General features: G+C 39.9%; 1 protein-coding gene across 4 annotated transcripts in view; it reads right to left on the bottom strand.

Annotated features, from left to right (window-relative positions):
- Nucleotides 1–18,836, bottom strand: part of PATJ (PATJ crumbs cell polarity complex component) — a 372,856-nt gene that overhangs the window by 67,727 nt on the left and 286,293 nt on the right. For all 4 annotated transcript variants that reach the window (XM_040470436.1, XM_040470437.1, XM_040470438.1 and 1 more), the window contains exons 32-34: nucleotides 14,059–14,133; nucleotides 9,296–9,413; nucleotides 4,778–4,911 (exon numbers count right to left, since the gene is read on the bottom strand). In XM_040470436.1, coding sequence (XP_040326370.1) covers nucleotides 4,778–4,911; nucleotides 9,296–9,413; nucleotides 14,059–14,133 — 327 coding nt within the window. The remainder of the gene's footprint in view (nucleotides 1–4,777; nucleotides 4,912–9,295; nucleotides 9,414–14,058; nucleotides 14,134–18,836) is intronic.

Genomic DNA, 18,836 nt, shown 5'->3' with positions numbered 1-18,836 from the left:
TATTATAATTAATATATATTCTTATATTCTGTAATATATTCTCTTAATATATATTCTTATATTCTCTATATATATTATAATTAATTATATTCTTCATCTTATATTCTTCTTAATCCACATATCAAATCTAAGAGGTAGATTTTGTTGTCACCACTTTCACACAAATGGAGAAGCAGATTTAATCTAGAACGGTTTAAGTCACTTGTCCAAGACCCTGCAGTGAAAAGATCTGGGATTCTGGTGCCATAGAATCAGCATCATTTCTCAGACTATTAGATTTGATATAACACATTGTCTACAGTGTGGGACCGTTGGCAATGGTAGCCAGAGAAAGGAAAATGCACAGAGTGAGGGGTCCTGGGGAAGCTTTCCTCATTCTTTCTCCACTTCATTTGTTTAATCCCAAGAATGGTTCAACTTGGCCAATACTCTGAGATAAAATACTTGTTTCTTAAGTTTTTCTTTCTCTTCTCTAGAATTCCCAAGGCTGATATAATAGAATAACCACCAATAAAATGACATTGGAAAACTATATTTTACTTCTTCTGGGGACACTAGAGGTAAAACTTCTCATCAGCAAGCAAACATTTCAGAGAAGGGGGAACTGAAAGATTTAGGGAGATGCTTAAAACATATGTGGCAAGCATCATACCTCAGTCTTTCATTTGGCAGAATATGCTGTGTCTTCTGAGTTGCAAGATTTCATGAAAACTAGTACTCCAAGACCAAAATAAGTGGTGGCAGTGGGGGAAGACATAGGATGAAAGCATGGGTGGACGGATGGATGGAAGGAGATAAAAAATATAAGTAAATATACTACTTTATACCTTATCTGATCTCCTTGTTGTGTGCGCCTCTAAACTCATATGTAGAAACCCTAATGACCAGTGTGATGGCATTAGGAGGTGAGTCGTTTTGGAGCTGATTAGGTCACAAGAGCAGAGTCTTCATGGATGAAATTAGTGCCCTTCTAAAAGAGGCTCCCCCAGAGGCTCCTTTCACAATGTGAGGATACGAGAAGTCTACAACCCAGAAGAGGGCTCTCGTCTGACTCTGTGATCTTGCACCTCCAGCCTCCAGTACTATGAAAAATAAATTTCTGTTGTTTATAAGCCATCAGTCAGTGGCATTTTATTACAGTAGCCTGAATAGACTAAGATACTGGCGTATAAGAAACATATAAAAACTAATCCATATTAAGTATATCTAGACAATGTGTACTACAGTTCTACTTTTTTATGCTTTCCAGAGAAAGTAGCTATTTTAATGGTCCTTATTAAGATTTTTCACTGGTTGGTCCCTTATATTAGACCATAAACACTGATGGTAGTAGGATCAACTTGAACAAATGTATAAGGGCAGGGTTATGTCATTCAACTTCATGTCCTCGGCATTAAGAAGAGGGTAGCCTTTAAGCAAACATATGCAGGCTATCATACAAGAGCCACATTCACCAAAAGCAGACCTGGGAGCACGTCATAAGATTGAAACAACAGAGGCAGAAGTTTGTCATTGAGGAGTGGGTGCAGGTGTGCTCATAAACCTTCCCAAGAGGCTCACCCTCACCATTGTCTTGGTGTTTTAAAAGGCCTATTTTAGAGGACGGGCTGCAAACACATTGGGGTGTCAAGTGAGATCTCCCTCTCTGATCTCAGAAACCATCTGTCTTGGTTCTGAAGCAATTATTTACAGCAGATAGGACTGGTGTGTTGTCAAGACCAAGTCCCAGAGGCTTAATTCCTCCAAAGACAGTAAAAGTATCTGTTGGACACACAACAGAGACAGCACAGAAACCCTAACTGAGATGGTTGGAGCAAATGCTTAAGAAGGGTCACCAGCACTCAAAACATGCTCTTTCCCTGCATCAGAGCTCAAGGAGGCATCACATAATCACATGTGCAAAGGCAAGTGCAAACGTACTTTGACAGTGGGTCAAACTGTCCGCAATTCCCTTTCATATGCTCTCATCTTTATTTGCTAACTTCCTGCTGGCTGGATGCAATCTCATGACCTGACTGGATAATATGACCTGGCATGTTAATTAGGCTGTGTATTCCATGTCAAAATTTAGAAGGAAACAAAAGATCTTCATTGTGGTAAACAGTGGTTTTATTTGTTAAAGCACCTTCCACCCCCCAGCTGTTCAGCTTCACCAAAAACGGACATGGCTATATATTAACTAGTGAGTCTAACTTACAGCTTTGGATGAGGTACCTGAGGTTGAAAAATAAAAGCTGCACCCCATTTCTCATTTTTAAAGTGGTGCTAATCCTTCCAAGGACAATGGGATTTACAGTCTCAAAAGGCAGAACTATATATTATGAACTTTAGAATGCTGTTAAAGATTTTTTTTTTTTTTTTTGGCTGCCTTGTGGTGGCAAAGAGAAGCAGAACGTAGTATTTAGCAAATAGCCTCACATCCAAGAAGCAGCAGGTGAAAAGGAGCACTGGAAGCCTCCAAACTAGCAGCCAACAGCACAAATATACGCAATAGTAAAGTCCCAAGTGCAGCATGGGCACATCTTACTCAGGTTTTCTAACCAACCCACCCAAAGCAAAAAACAAAAACAAAAACAAAAACCAGAAAAAATCAGTTAACAAACTCATTTAGCTGGGCAAAACATGCCGATTTAAAGTAAGTCTTGTGATTTCCTATGGAAAATCTAGTTCTGCCTTATTTTAAGCAGTATAGACTTATATCTACAAAACTCAAATCAGAGAGTTACTTCTTCATGAAAGGATTCACTACAAAATTTCCTTAAAATATGATTTCCCTCGTTCGTTTTAAATACAGATTTATACAAATTCGGCTTATTTAATATTTGCGAATATCTCTTTGGATAAATGAGGAAACAGGCCCTGGGGGAGAAACAGCCAATCTTCAAGGTTGACCAGTAGTTTCTGCATACTACTCCAATGTCTTTAGTATATTAAGACCCCAGAACTTTCCTACATTTCTAATTGTATGGCTTGGAATGCTGTCTGTTCAGCTTTTGTCATTGAGGAAAGCGGCAACCTTTTCTTTATAAGTTTCCATTCAAGTGGTTTGGTCCAGGCTATATTTTAATTAATTAATTAATTAATTAATTTGAAGTGATATAAGTGTTCTTTTATTTATGTATTATTATTATTATTATTTTCAAGTCTGGTTTTTATTTATTATTATTTTTAAAATATAATTTATTGACAAATTGGTTTCCATATAACACCCAGTGCTCATCCCAACAAGTGCCCTCCTCAGTGCCCATCACCCACTTTCCCCTCTCCCCCACCTCCCATAACCCTGTTTGTTCTCAGTATCCAAGAGTCTCTTATGGTTTGCCTCCCTCCCTCTCTGTAACTTTTTCTTTTCCTCCTTTCCCTCCCCAATGGTCTTCTGTTAAGTTTCCCAAGATCCACATATGAGTGAAAACATATGGTATCTGTCTTTCTCTGACTGACTTATTTCACTTAGCATAGTACCTTCCAGTTCCATCCACGTTGCACTTTCAGGCTATATTTTTAAAGGGTTTTTTTTGTTGTTTTTTTTTTTTAAGTTTTTAAAAAAATTTTTTTTAACGTTTATTTATTTTTGAGACAGAGAGAGACAGAGCATGAACGGGGGAGGGGCAGTGAGAGAGGGAGACACAGAATCGGAAGCAGGCTCCAGGCTCTGAGCCGTCAGCCCAGAGCCCGACGCGGGGCTCGAACTCGTGGACCGCGAGATCGTGACCTGAGCTGAAGTCAGACGCTTAACTGACTGAGCCACCCAGGCGCCCCAGTTTTTTTTTTAAGTTTTATTTATTTAGTTTGAGGAGGGGAGGGGCAGAAAGAGGGGAAGAGAGAGAGAATCCCAAGCAGGCTCTGGGATGTCAGTGCAGACCCCAACGCAGGGCTCAAAGCCACAAACCCTGAGATCATGACCTGAGCTGAAATCAAGAGTCAGACGCTTAAGCTTAACCTAAGACTGAGCCACCCAGGTGGCCCCAGGCTGTATTTTTTTTTTTTTTAGTGTCTATTTATTTGTGAGAAAAAGACAGATGCGAGCAGGGGAGGGGCAGAGAGGGAGAGGGAGAGAGGGAGAGAGGGAAACACAGAATCTGAAGCAGGCTCCAGGCCCTGAGCTGTCAGCACAGAGCCCAATGCAGAGCTCAAACCCACAGAACACAAGATCTGGGCCGAAGCAAACCACCCAGGTGCCCCCCCCTAGGCTGTATTTTTAAACTGTATTTAAATCTTACTCCATGAAAAGGCAGAGAGCTAAAACTGGCTGCTGAGCTAGTTAACTCCAGGTGTTCCCAGTTATAATCTTGTTACAATATGTCTAAATGCTGCTATAATGCTGTTGGTCTAGTAAGCATTTACAAAAAAATGCTCCAGGGGCACCTGGGTGGTTCAGTTGGTTAAACGCCCGACTTCTGCTCAGGTCATGATCTCACTGTTCATGGGTTCAAGCCCCGCACTGGGCCCTGTGCTGACAGCTCAGAGCCTGGAGCCTGCTTCCGATTCTGTGATTCCCTTTCTCTCTGCCCCTCCCCTGCTTGTGCTGTCTCAAAAATAAATAAAACTTAAAAAAAAAAAAAAATACTCCATGTCCTAGACAGAGAAAATCCTGATGAAAATTAAACACTGAGAAAAACTTAAGGCTGGCCAGAATATGCATGCATATCTATTTATAATTATGCTTCTTCTCATTCCATGAAAAAGCCAAGTCTTCCATAGAAGTGATAAAGGCCGTAATAAGGTTCCACAACTAACTCTGTAACGGTATAGATACACTTTACTTCTAGGAACTTACCAAAGGTGTGTCTTTTCCTCCCACAATGCTGAGACCAAGACCTGAACGTCCCTTGGATATTTCTATAATCATTTCCTGGCCAGGAACAATGGGACACGTGGCAGGGTCCACTGACAGGGGAGCCTGGAAACCACCTGGAGGATTGAACACAGAATGACCGGCTAGTAGGAGATGTAGTCCGGCGTGCACACTCGTTACTTGGGGAGCGCGGGGTTTGCATGTGTTCGTCATTTCGCTATTTTCCTGCTAAGCACCATGAAGGAAACGCTGGGTCCTTAACGCCCATTCAGGAAGGGATGAAACCTGACGCTTCTGAGATTAAAACAACAACCACCCCCTACTCAATCATTTATTTTAACTATACTTGAAGTTTTTAAAATCTTAACATATACCATGAAAACTGGTATGGAAAAATGACGAAATGATTAAGTACATATAGGCATAAGTTATAATGAAAATAAAGACTAGAATGATAGAAGATTCTGAGTTACAGTTCTAAGACACTAAGAGTTCATGCTTACTTTCAATTAAAGCATAGCACACCAATTAAGATGTATAAAGGATTTAATCAATAAAATATGATTTAGCTGAAAATAATAATTACCGAACAATGATCCCCAAATACATACATAGTAAAAAAAAAATAATAATAATGTGTCACAAACACATTTAAGAATTAATTACTGGGATGGGGCGCCTGGGTGGCTCAGTCAGTTCGGTGCCCAACTTCGGCTCAGGTCATGATCCCACAGTTTGTGAGTTCAAGCCCCCCTGTCGGGCTCTGTGCTGACAGCTTGGAGCCTGGAGCCTGTTTCAGATTCTGTGTCTCCCTCTCTCTCTGCCTCTCCCCTGCTCAGGCTCTGTCTCTCTCTGTCTGTCTCTGTCTGTCTCTCTCTCAAAAATAAATAAACTTAAAAAAAAAAAAAAGAACTAATTACTGGGTCCATGACTGAAAAACTTGTTACAAGAGTTATTTCTATTTTATAAAGATCTACTTTTAATTTTCTTTAAAGATTTCATTTTTAACTTTTTAATGTAACATCTATTCCCAATGTGGGATAGAACTCACAACCCTGAGATCAAGAGTCTCATGCTCTACCAACTGAGCCAGCCAGGCACCCCAACATTTACTTTTTTAAATCCTTGCTTTTAGATTGAGATTCTCAGGGCACCTGGGTGGCTCAGTCGGTTAAGCAGCCAACTTCGGCTCAGGTCATGATCCTGCAGTCCGTGAGTTCGAGCCCTGCGTCGGGCTCTGTGCTGACAGCTCAGAGCCTGGAGCCTGTTTCAGATTCTGTGTCTCCCTCTCTCTGACCCTCCCCTGTTCATGCTCTGTCTCTCCCTGTCTCAAAAATAAATAAAACGTTAAAAAAAAATTTAAAGTTAAAAAAAAAAAGAAAAAAAATAGATTGAGTTTCTCTAAAAACTGAGAGAAAAAAAATATTTACTGGCTAGGAAAAGATGTTTAATACAACCACTTTCTCTGGCATAACTTCTACATATGTGCATTTTCCAGATGACTGATCCTAACTAATTGAAAAATCAAAATATTCAAAAGGTTAATTTCAAGAGATTCTTATACAAATAACAGCCTCCAGAGAATGTCATCTTTTCTGACAACTAAGCTTAATCATCACAAGTACTGATTCTTACAACGTGGTAGAATTTAGTTAAGGGCTGATAATAACGAGCCCCACCTGCTGGTCAGCTGCAGCTAATGCACAGGGACCAACTTGGGATCCAGAAAGCTCATTAAACATCTGTACAAGCAAGGGTCTGCGGGCTAAGAATGATTTTTACATTTTCAAAAGGTTGAAAAAAAAATGAAAAAAAAAATTTTTTTGAAGACATGTCAAAATTACATGAAATTCAAATTTCAATGTCCATAAATGAAGTTATATTGGAACATAGCCCTGTTCATTTACTTGCAGTCTATGGCTGTTATCACCCTATGACAACAGAGTTGAGTAGCTGCAACAGAGTCCATATGGTCCACAAGCCTTAAATATTTACTATCTGGCTCCTTACAGAAAAAGTTTGCCAATCTCTGATATTAAACAAAAGGGAACAGGCTGTAGGTAAGTCTGTGGAGGGTTCTGCTGTAAGCAATAATAATAATAAAGCAGGTTTTGGAGTGGTGGCGACACGGATTTAAGTTCCCAGGAAGGAAATTAATAGGTGGGTGAAACTGAGGCTCATTCCTCATCTGAAAAGATGCATGTAACGAGCCACTTTCTAATAGGAATTAAATGAACAATGTGTGTAAGGTGCCCAGTCCAGCAGCTGGCATAATGTAGCATTCATATAGTCACTCTTTCTGACCACATGGAATTTGTTAATCTAATGGTCTCTTGGTTAAGAGTGAGAAATTTAGTGACGCAGCCTCAATAACAAATGCCTTATTAGAAGAATATTAAATTATAAACCTAATTTCACTCCAGATCTTTTTGCAGCATATGTAATTCACACTGCATTTTCCATTCATTTACAATAAAAACCATGTACAATATAGTGGCATAATTTCATGAATGCTTTACAAAGTTTCTTGTCCTTATGTAAATGACTAGTTTAGCCTCTTGGATGAGAAGAGAGAGAATACATAGTCAGAGATGCTGGCGATGGCATTTCTTTTCCTCCATTTTTGCCTCATTCTAGCTGGTCCTGAGTCAGTCTTGGTATGTATTTCTCCCATACAATCCGGCCCAAAGCCTGACACACCAGGCCCCCAATAAATGTTTGGTAAGGAAATGACTGAACGAGTAGAATTTCCAAAGATTAAATTATAGGATGATTAATTTCTGTTATTGAGATATAAATATGTGATACATCATTATCAAAACTCAATTGGTTGGGAATGCAAGCTGGTGTAGCCACTCTGGAAAACAGTATGAAGCTTCCTCAAAAAACTAAAAATAGAACTACCCTACGAGCCAGCAATTGCACTACTAGGCATTTATCCACGGGATACAGGTGTGCCGTTTCGAAGAGGCACATGCACCCCCATGCTTATAGCAGCACTTCAACAATGGCCAAAGTATGGAAAAAGCCCAAATGTCCATCAATGGATGAATGGATAAAGAAGATGTGGTATATATATACAATGGAGTATTACTCGGCAATCAAAAAGAATGAAATCTTGCCATTTGCAACTACGTGGATGGAACTGGAGGGTATTATGCTAAGTGAAATTAGTCAGAGAAAGACAAAAATCATATGACTTCACTCATATGAGGACTTTAAGAGACAAAACAGATGAACATAAGAGAAGGGAAACAAAAATAATATAAAGACAGGGAGGGGGGCAAAAGAGAAGAGACTCATAAATATGGAGAACAAACTGAGGGTAACAGGAGGGGTTGTGGGAAGGGGGATGGGCTAAATGGGTAAGGGACACTAAGGAATATACTCCTGAAATCATTGTTTCACTATATGCTAACTAATTTGGATGTAAATTTTAAAAAATAAAAAATAAAATAAAATAAAAACTCAATTGGTAAATTATGGTTACTTTCTCAGTAAAAGGCCATGTAGTAAGTATTTTGAGCTTTACAGGCCATGCGTTCTCTGTGGCAACTACTCAATTCTATCCTTAATGTGTGAAAGCAGCCTTAGACAACAGATAAACAAATGAGCATAGTATTTTAAATTTTATTTATGGACACTGAAGTCTGGGTTTCAGATGATTTTCATGAAATAGTCTTTTGACTTTTCCAACCTTTTAAAAATATGAAAACCATTTTTGGAGACCATGCAAAAACAGATGGTGGGCCAAATTTGACCCACGGGTCATAGTTTGCTGACCACATTCATCAAGAATTTTAGTAAAAATCCAGTACTTCAGAATAATACTGGCTTCCTAAATTTTTTATTGAGTTAATGTTTATGAAAAACATGTAAAAGACTAATACCATAAAGGTGTCAGGCTTGCTAAATTCATTCAGGGTTGTGTTTTGCCACTGGTAAGCATAATGTTTTAAATAGGCTTTTTAAAAACTGACTTATATAATATAAAAACAAAGTAGAAATACTCATTATTCATTTTGAAATTCTATTTTCAACTGCCAGTCAGCATAATTCATGCCAGGAATTCAAAGATAGAAAGTGAATACTCTTGTCTTTAAGCACTGAAAATTAACAGTCTTCAAATAACTTATATCAACATATGCAAGGCTAACAATTTGACTGAGTATGATTTTTAAGAGGTATTACTCATGAACTAAATACACTCTTTTGGAGAGAGTACAGAATAATTTATTTGTAAGCCTCATATTCAAACAGTATTTACTGAGGGCGTTTTTTGTTCTAGTACTTTTATATTCAATAAGCACTAGGCAATCCCAAAAACAGAGATGAGGAAAATGGTGACCTGTCCAAGTCCCAAAGCTAAGAAAGTACAGGAGGGGTGCAAAGCCAGGCTTCCTGACTCCTGGTCCAGTGCTCTTTTCAGGACATCACAATCCCTTCTCTTTTCTCATGTCTGATGAGTCAATTCAATTTTTCTCAGAGAAAGAATCATACCATAGCCTGGGAAGTCTGCATCTGTTGAATGGTATGACGGAGCTGGTGCTAAAGGTATCTCTTGTGAACTGAAGGAAACTTTCGTCGAATATTTTTGCTGTTTCATTTGGCTGACAGCCTACAAAAGAAAGAAAAATTAGATGCATGTCAAAGAGGAGAAAGATAACAAAAGGACAAGACTTTAAAACTGGTGTGTTGTTACCAAAACAATGGCAGCACTCCAATAATGTCTTCTGAGAATTTAGAGTGGAAGAGGTAGCAGGAGGGAGTTAGGATGATTTGTGTCCCATCCCCCATGCCTCCCTATTTTAATCTTACATCTAAAATGCTTCAATGAAGGATGGATCAAGGAAGGGAAGAAGGATAAAAGCTGACAATACTTATCGTTGTGGTCTGTATATGATGCTGGGGCTGGTAAGCAGAACAAAAATTTTTACAATTTCTACTTACTGATGAAATCAATGTGAAGTGCACATACCTATGCTGTGCCCGGTGAAAAGCAATCTATGCTGCAGATGTTCTGAGCATACAACACTGTCCATCTCTTCTGGACACATCCACAATAGTCAAATGCATTAGGCAGCTTAACTGAGCAACATGAGGGTCAGGAAGAGGAAATAAGCATCCACTGAAAGCTTACTAAGTGCCAGGTACACCAATTACATTTTAATTCACCTCAAAGACCTGTACCTTATTCACCATTGACTCCCAGTGCCTGGAACATAGTAGAGCCTCAATAAATGTTTGATGAATGAATGAATGAGTCAATGAATGGATATACAAGAGCAAAATTGAAGACATGGAAATTCACAGTCGAAAATGAATTTGTAATTCAGTGAAGGTATGGAGATCTTTGCTACGTGAGCTTCAGAAAATTAACTTGTCATTCTGGATTTGGGTTGATAAGACCTCCAATGAATATTAGTATTAGAAAACCAAGAAAAACCAAAAGGATTCCATGCTTGCTTCACAGGCAGTTAAGAAATATACGTAGTGACCTGACCTGCCTTCTTGATCTGTAGTTAGCCAGGGAACCCATCCCCAGCTGGAAGATTCTGGTGGAGGCAGTGAAGCACCAGGCTGTCCCTGGAGTCTAGAAATAGGATCAAGGTAACTGCTCCAGAATAATGATACCTCAAGATTCTGTCAGTGGAAGGCTGTGCCTCAATACAAGGTGCTGTACAGTATATAAAAACTAAAACAATACCACCCATTGTGTATTGTTGAATTCATTCATTTATAAGAAGAACCTGGAGGGTTAGACACTATTACTCTCTTTTCCAGATACAGAAGTCATTGTCAGACGACATATCTGAAATCACAAACTAATGAGAGGAAGAGGTTGGATTAAAAGTCAGTAGCTAAACAATGCTACAAATTATTGTATTTTTATTTTTAGAAGATTTTATTTTCAGGTAATCTCTATCACCATCATGGGGATCGAACTTACAACTCTGAGATCAAGAGTGGCATGCTTGGGGTGCGTGGGTAGCTCAGCTGGTTGAGCCTCCAATTCTTGATTTTGGCTCTGGTCATGTTCTCACAGTTCATGGGATCAAGCCCTGCATCAAGCCCTGCCTTGGGCTCCACACTGACAGTGCAGAGCCTGCTTGGAATTCTCTCACTCCCTCTCTGCATGCATGCACACACTCTTTCTCTCACACACACACACAAAAATAAATAAAATAAAAAGAATTGCATGCTGTACTATCTGAGCCACCAAGCACCCCAGAATGCAACAAGTTTAAAATGTTTATCAAACAGCCGCTTGGCAATGAGTCTATGAACGTTCTTTTCTGCAGTTTTTCTATCACCAACATTTAGTAACGACCATATACTTTCTTAAAAAGATTTATTCAAAGACATATTTTCAGTGATTTCAAAAACGAGGGCAGTGGAAAAATGACAAATACAGGTTTATTATCAGAAAACTGAACAATGGAGCCACCTAAATATCAATTACTCTAAGGACCAGATTTTCTAGCCTGCTTGCAGCCAGATACATCTGCAGACTCTTATCCAGTAGGATGTAAACAGATACGAACTGTACAATTTTCAGGTCATTCTCTTAAGGATTAGAAACCTGCCTTCCTCTTCTCCCTAACTGGCATGCAGATGGGGTGATAATAACTGGAGAAGCCATCTTGGACCAAAAAATGGATGCATTTTTTGAGGATGGTAATCAAATAAGAATGATAATCATTCTAAGACTGACCATACCCATACTTTATATAGAAGAGGTACTTCCTGTAGAGATTGAGCCTAATCTTAACTCATACAGTACTTAAATTCCACTTTTGTTGTGTATCATCTTTAAAAAGAATATCAATAACAAAGCAAAATGGAAGCTAAAGAATTTTTTTTAACGAAAAAATGATGTGATTTTTAAAACAGGAAAGTACAAGAGAACACAATCATGACATTATCACTTTTATAATAGCAGGGAATGTTTGCATCATTACATCTCAGCTCCAGGTAGCATTCCATTTCATTGTGTATAATAGCTTTCCAACAGATATTGATAGTATTGAACTCAATTAAAAAACAAGGAAATAGGGGCCCCTGGGTGGCTCAGTCGGTTAAGCATCTGACTTTGGCTCAGGTCATGATCTCACGGCCTGTGAGTTCGAGCCCCGCGTCGGGCTCTGTGCTGACAGCTCGGAGCCTGGAGCCTGGTTTGGATTCTGTGTCTCCCTCTCTCTCTGCCCCTCCCCTGCTCATGCTCTGTCTCTCTCTGTTTCAAAAATAAATAAACGTTAAAAACAACAACAACAGGAAGGAAAAAGTCCACAGGAACCAAGTGAGAAGTCCAACATATACTTTTAGAGGCAGACTTCTTGTTGGTAGGTATGGTGAAGGATGGAATGTGTGCTCCCTGTGACTCATCCATTGGCACAAGACCAAACTAACAAGAATGAAAGATAAGAAAGATTGGATTTTCGGTTGAATGTCTTCTATTCAAACCTGAGAGTTGGAATGGATGTTATAGGCCATCTAACCTAACTAAAGCAGTGATTCTCAGACCCTGTCTTTATAACAGAAATTGCTAGGGAGCTTTTAAAATTTATGGATGCCGGAACCCCCCTTCTAAACCAAGTAAATTGGCACATTTTGTGTTTTAAGAATTATTGCTTAAAGTTAAACTATGGATTCTTAACGTGGGGTAAATGGGTATCTAAGAGATCCACAGAAGGCATTTTGGGAATTATAAAAATCCTGTGTTGTATGAAAATTATGTTTATCAGTGTTTTTCTGGAGAAAAGGATCTACAGTTCATCAGGTCTTTATGATGGGGAAAAAAAAAATCACCATTCAAAACAAGATAGGAATTGTTGAGTTTGCTACTACTACTGATAGCTGTGTGGCCACAGGCAAGTCACTTAACCTCCTTGTACTTAACTTCCTCATCTGTAAATTGGTGGCCTTATCTCTAAACCTTGCAAACCTGCTGTAAAGATCAAAGAGAAAAGTATATAAATAAACCTATCACTGTGCCAGGAACAGTTTAAGAGTTCAACTGATAACAGCTATTAATGTTTTTATGTCCTTTGATAATAAATGACCAGCCAGCTCCTGACTGAAAACCGTCAGGGCTGGTTTGGAACAGCTCAAGTGGTTGGGAAGTTCTTCATAATGAGCTGACACAGCCTCGGTGCACGTGCTGCTCACTGACCTGTGGGCCCTTTCTCTTCTGTAGCCACGGAAAAGGGTTACAATCGCTTTCCCGAAGGAAAATGCTTTCGATATTTAAGCGCTCATTTTCCAACAGGGAAAAGAAAGGGCAGATGATGAATAAAATGTTATTCTAAAAAAACATTTTCGAGATGGCTGATATGTGCCTTGTGGTAAGTGGCAGCATATAATGTATTAACACATTAATAGTATTTACGAATGCATTACATAAAGTAAAAAATGTGTCCTTAAATTAAAAATTGCTTATACGTTTTCAGTTGAACCGAATTTGGTTATTTTTAAGGTTCTTCCTACACCTACTCATTTTTAAAAAAGATTTTATATTTTTAAGTAATCTCTACATCCAACATGGGGCTCAAATTCAAAACCCTGAGATCGAGAGTCTCATGTTCTACCGACTGAGACAGCCAGGCACCCCTACACCTACTCATTTTTATTTAGGTTTTTAGCATATAATTTTGGAGACTTTTCAAAGGAGTTTCCTTTGGCAATGTTTGAAATATTATGCATTTCTTGTAAGTTCTAGTTCCTTAAACATAAGAATAGTACAGTAATAATGTAAATTTTAGCAGCATGAAAATACAAACTAGACTATAGAAATGAGAATCAAGATTAAAAAAACAACTTGACAGCAACAAAAGTACAAAAATTTGACAGAAATGTATAGTTTTGTTTTTTTAAGTGAAGTGAAACTTAAAATGCAAGGAGCAATACAACATTATTGTATTTATGTTTTTATAGAACTATGCATTCTCCCACTTAAAATTTTTATTTATGACATTAAGACATGGCACTCTCAGAATTTAAGTGCAGGTGTGTTTGCAGGGATGGCCCACTTTTAAACACCTGTTCAGGGTATTGGTCCAGGAAGACGCACAGAGAATATTTCCAAACACCTTACACAGAATCAGTTATACGGCTGTGGGTTGACTTCAAGTTGCAAGACATACCATAACCTCCTGGCAAGTCACAAAGGATTTGATTTCATTGTAATCACCTCCTTTTTTCTGGAACCCACTTATAATGCACACCATCCCACTAGAGTGAAACCTAAAGTGGAAATTACGTACACTGTCAGTTGGGCATTCCAGTGCCTTCTGTTGACCTGCCACCACACCTTGATCAACGATCTGGGAGATGTCTTCCTAAAAGGGAAAAGATACAAGTGGTTAACAGTATTTTAGGGCTCACTTGCACTCTCCAACTTTAGCAAACACCATGGAGCTTTGGTTCTACTACAAAAATGACCACAAAGCACCAGTCAAAATTTCTCTTCATCCAGCTCAACTAACTCTCAGAAATAAACATAGGCTTGTCACTTCCAAATGCTTCTTTTGGGGACTTTCAGATCTATCAGGCTTTAAACCCATCAGATATCCCCTGATGGTCCCTTCAGGCGTGTTTTTTTCTTCTTTTGCCATACTAGTAATTTCTACATCTGTATTTACACTGAATATTTAGTTCTTTCATAGTTCAAGCTCTGATATTAGAACATCTTTCTGCCCAAGATATTCAATTAGAGGCAAAATATATTCACTAAAGACACTGGGGGGTACAAAGTTAGTCCTAAACCCCATGGAAAAGTGCAGAGTCCAGACTTAGGAGAGCAAGAAACTACCAAAACACATAGGAAACCACTGCATACCTAAAGGGCAACTTATCGACACCGACAAATTGACCAGAATGCTTATGTCTGCTTCCCACCATATCCCATCCTTCTTTATAGGCAAATTTATAGGGGAAATTATCATGAGATGGTTTACTGTCAGGCATGAACTCCTGCATTGGGACTTGGCCAAGGCAGGGAACATGGAGTGTGACTGTTTTGGATAGGAGCAAAGGCTGGCTTACTCTAGCCCCTGGTAAATGTCTGAAAGACACTCAGGTGGCACATATAACATACAGACTGTAGGCAGGGAAGCTATCTGGAGATGATAAGAGAGGCATATAGCAAAGTGGTAGGAGTTTGTGAGCCTAGTTCCTTGACTTAAGAGTTTTGCAACCCTGAGCAAATTTTCTGACCTCTCCAAGCCTCAGTCTCCTCATTTAGAAAATGGGAAGAAATAAAGGTTGTTACACTATAGGGATGTTGAAAGGATTAAACGAAGCAATTCATGAAAAGCACTTAGCAGGGTAGGTGGCAAAAACCAAATATGTAATAAAGATGCTAATCATGGGAGTCAATGGAATCAAGCTCTGACAAATTCATATTCCTAACTTTACTATAGGGCCGGTGAAAATAATTACATGGAAAGGACATTTTCTCCTTTGGGGAATGCTGGGATAGTACCTGATACCTCCTACCCCTACTTCCACCTCAATTTCTTTTTTGAACATATTGACATACCCTTAATTCAATAGGCTCCCCCCATCAGATATGTAACAATACAAGAGATAATGATCAGGTCATGCCCAGGTATTCATTATTACTAGATTCGGTTACAATCTCATCCTGTCCCATCAATTCCCTATTGGTTTACAACCTGAGAAATTTAACCCCACCACATAATACCATGAGACTGCAGCCTAGGTCTTCTGGATAATTGTGACTACCTTTATCTGTCCACTTATTTTTTAGGACCACAACTCTTTCTCATTTAGATATAAATTCTCTCTAAATTTCACCCATATGGGAGAAAGACTTTAGAATTCCTCCCCTGCCAAATTCTGCTCTTAAACAGATTATATGACATGAATTCAAAAGTTACTTCATGCCATAATTCCCTGAGCCTCTGGGCAGTGCCCCTTCCATAGCATGACCAATTTATTTTACCACAATTTTTGCAATATTGAGTGGTATCTTTTTATGTGTCTGTCTCCCATACATTAGCATGATTGACTTTTTGTCTTATTTGTTTCTTCAACATACGGCAGAATAGACTGTGAGCTTGAAAAAGGGCCCGTGCTGAATGAATCAAAGTTCAGGAACTCAAATCTTAAATGCATCTGGTTGGATTTCAGAGCCAGCCATGAAAGAAAGGATGCACAGTGAAGGTGATCCTGTGGCTTCCACTTTAAAGGATCACAGTTGAAAAGAGAGAAGAAAGACATATAAAGGTCAATAAATGGTGCTCATGGGAATTTTTAGAAGAAAACTTCTAAACAGCCTTAAAAATGGAAACCATTGGTATTATTCCTTCCAATGCAGATCAAATGGCCTTCGGAAGAGCCTCCGTTTGAAAAATGATACTTCAGGTCTGCAATTCCACCTTTATTTAAGCGCAGATTAACTAGCAGTGGGACAAAGGAGCTGACTTCCCCAGCTAGACTTAAGAACCCAATTTGCATATCACAGAGAGGTGCTCCTAATTGGTTGAATTCATCCACATTCGCACTTGTAAATAAAAAAGGGCACTGGAGCAGCAGCCAGAAAAATCTGGGTTCAGCTTGGTTCCACTACTTAGCAGCAGTAATGCTTGGGAACCTTCATTTTTAGCAACAGTGAAAATACACTAACAACATCTACCTCAGTAAGGGGTTGCCAGCAAAGTTGGATTCAACACATGCTTAAGGAGGATCTACTCTATGCCAGCACTAAAAAAGACCAAAGGAGTCTTGCACTGATGACATTTACAGATCTGGTGAGACAGATATCAGACAAAAAGCCGTGGAAACTTTGAACAACTAAATATCTGTATGAAGACGTGTGGCAGATAGCAGGTGCCTGAGAAGAGGGTTTCCTTCCCTTTCTCTTGTCCTGAAAATGTAGAAGGATGAGATGAGGAAATCAGAGCTCTGAAAAGCATCCGGTCCAACTCCCGGTCCCATTTCTTACACTGATTGCCCTTAAACCTCTGGGCCACGGGATGGGGCCAGTGCATGGCGATGATAACAACAGTGACAGATCAAACCCGCTGAGCACTGACTGTACCAGTCACTGAGCTAGATACAGTTCATGTGTCAGATGTGAATGTACACAACAGACCCGTGGGATAAGTATTATTATCACCCTCATTTCAGAGTTAGCTCGGGCATGAGAGCCTAAAGTATGTGCTGAACCAAAACTTAATCCAGACGCATCGTGCCGCAGAGCTTCTGCTCTTCACCGAGGATAAAACACAAGGGAGAGGCGGAGTGCTGCTCACCTTCCCAACGACGCACATGAGCTGCTGAGGGGCAGCCTGAACATGGTGATTCCATTTTTAGATTCAACATAAAGTCAGAACGAGTCATGCCAGCTTATTTTGAGCTTGGGCAGGCAAAAAAAAAAAAAAAAAAAAAATTCACGGCACCAGCCACCGCGGTGACCTATGGTGAGTCACTTTTTTCTGTGTTTTGTGTATAAACATAAATTTCAAGGGGCTCCTGGGTGGCTCAGTCGGTTAAGCGGCCGACTTTGACTCAGGTCATGATCTGGCGGTCCGTGAGTTCAAGCCCCACGTCGGGGTCTGTGCTGACGGCTCAGAGCCTGGAGCCTGTTTCAGATTCTGTGTCTCCCTCTCTCTGACCCTCCCCCGTTCATGCTCTATCTCTCTCTGTCTCAAAAATAAATAAACGTTAAAAAAAAACAACCATAAATTTTGAACTTGCTAATCTCCCAACTATTGCACTGAGGGAGTTTTTAGTGCCTTCAAAGCTGAGGTTCTGGGCTATTCTAAGCTATTGACTTTGCATAGGGGACCCCTAAATAAGAAGGGTGAGAAGGCGCGGGGAAAGACCATCTCATTTCATGAAGCAAACTGATAGAACACATTCTGTGTACATTAGGTTATAATTCTCAGCGCAGTACTAAAAGCTCCTGAAAGAAAATTCTTTGTGCGCCAAGCAAATTACTCTGATCAAGAGAAGGAACTTCCAAGTGGTGGACATAAAAAGCAACACTGCGAATATTCTATATAATAGATAATAATGGGATGTCCAGCTTATAGTCACCAAAGCTGGTTGACTTCTGTCCCACAGCTGGTAAACAAGCCCAACAAGCCCTGTCTGTCCAGCCAAAGTAAGTGGTCCAAGGGCAGACATCTGGACTACACAAGAACATCCTATAAATTTTCTAAAGTGGATCCAAGGGAAGAGCCCCTTTCTGGCAGTGAGGCTTAGGAGCTTTTGGTGGCCATGCTCCCACTATGCTGAGGCAACAAGTCTGTAGTGGAAGAGAGTCAGAGACTGTAGGTATCTCTGGCAGGTCCAGGTCTCAGGTTCCAACTAGCCCTGAGGCTGTCAACCCTACCTTTCCTGTAGTTATGTAAAAAGGACCTGTCACCTATCAGTAAATTTCCCTTTGTCTACAGGTCAAGCTGAGGTTTTATCACTTGCAATCAAGAGACTACTGATTAAAATGAGGTGGAGCCCAGAAAAGATCTATCAGGATAACAAACTCATAGGGCTGAAGCCAGAGGGTAGTTAAAATGGAGATGAAGGAAGTGACCTGGGTACAAGACAGCAGACCAGAGAGAGCTGCTCAGCCTAAAGGTAGTCACATTCAAAAGTATTCAAATTCAGTGATTTTTAGAACATGCCTGTCGGACACACAACCAACACAAATCATCTATTGCTGATCTGGATCCTTGGACTCCCACCTTGTAGCCTGTGGATACACTAGAAAAGGACAGCCTTTGCCTGAGTCAGTCCCTCCTCCCTCTTCCCTCCTCCGACCACCGGGATTAGCTGAACTCACACCAGCAAGAGCTCCATGGCCCTTCACCTGCTCTTCTGCAGTACTCCTCAACGCTAAGAACTACTTTTTAAGTTTATTTATTTATTCTGAGAGACGGAGACAGTGAGCAGGGGAGGGGCAGAGAGAGAGGGAGAGAGTTCCAAGCAGGCTCTGCACTGTTAGTGCAGGCCCAGTGCAGAGCTCGAATTCACCAACTGTGAGATCATGACCTGAGCTGAAACCAGGAGTCAG

Source organism: Herpailurus yagouaroundi, unplaced genomic scaffold (assembly GCF_014898765.1).
Source record: "Herpailurus yagouaroundi ecotype Mexico unplaced genomic scaffold, PumYag 77, whole genome shotgun sequence".
Classification (NCBI taxonomy): Eukaryota; Metazoa; Chordata; class Mammalia; order Carnivora; family Felidae; genus Herpailurus; species Herpailurus yagouaroundi.
This window is presented reverse-complemented; position numbering and strand designations above follow the sequence as displayed.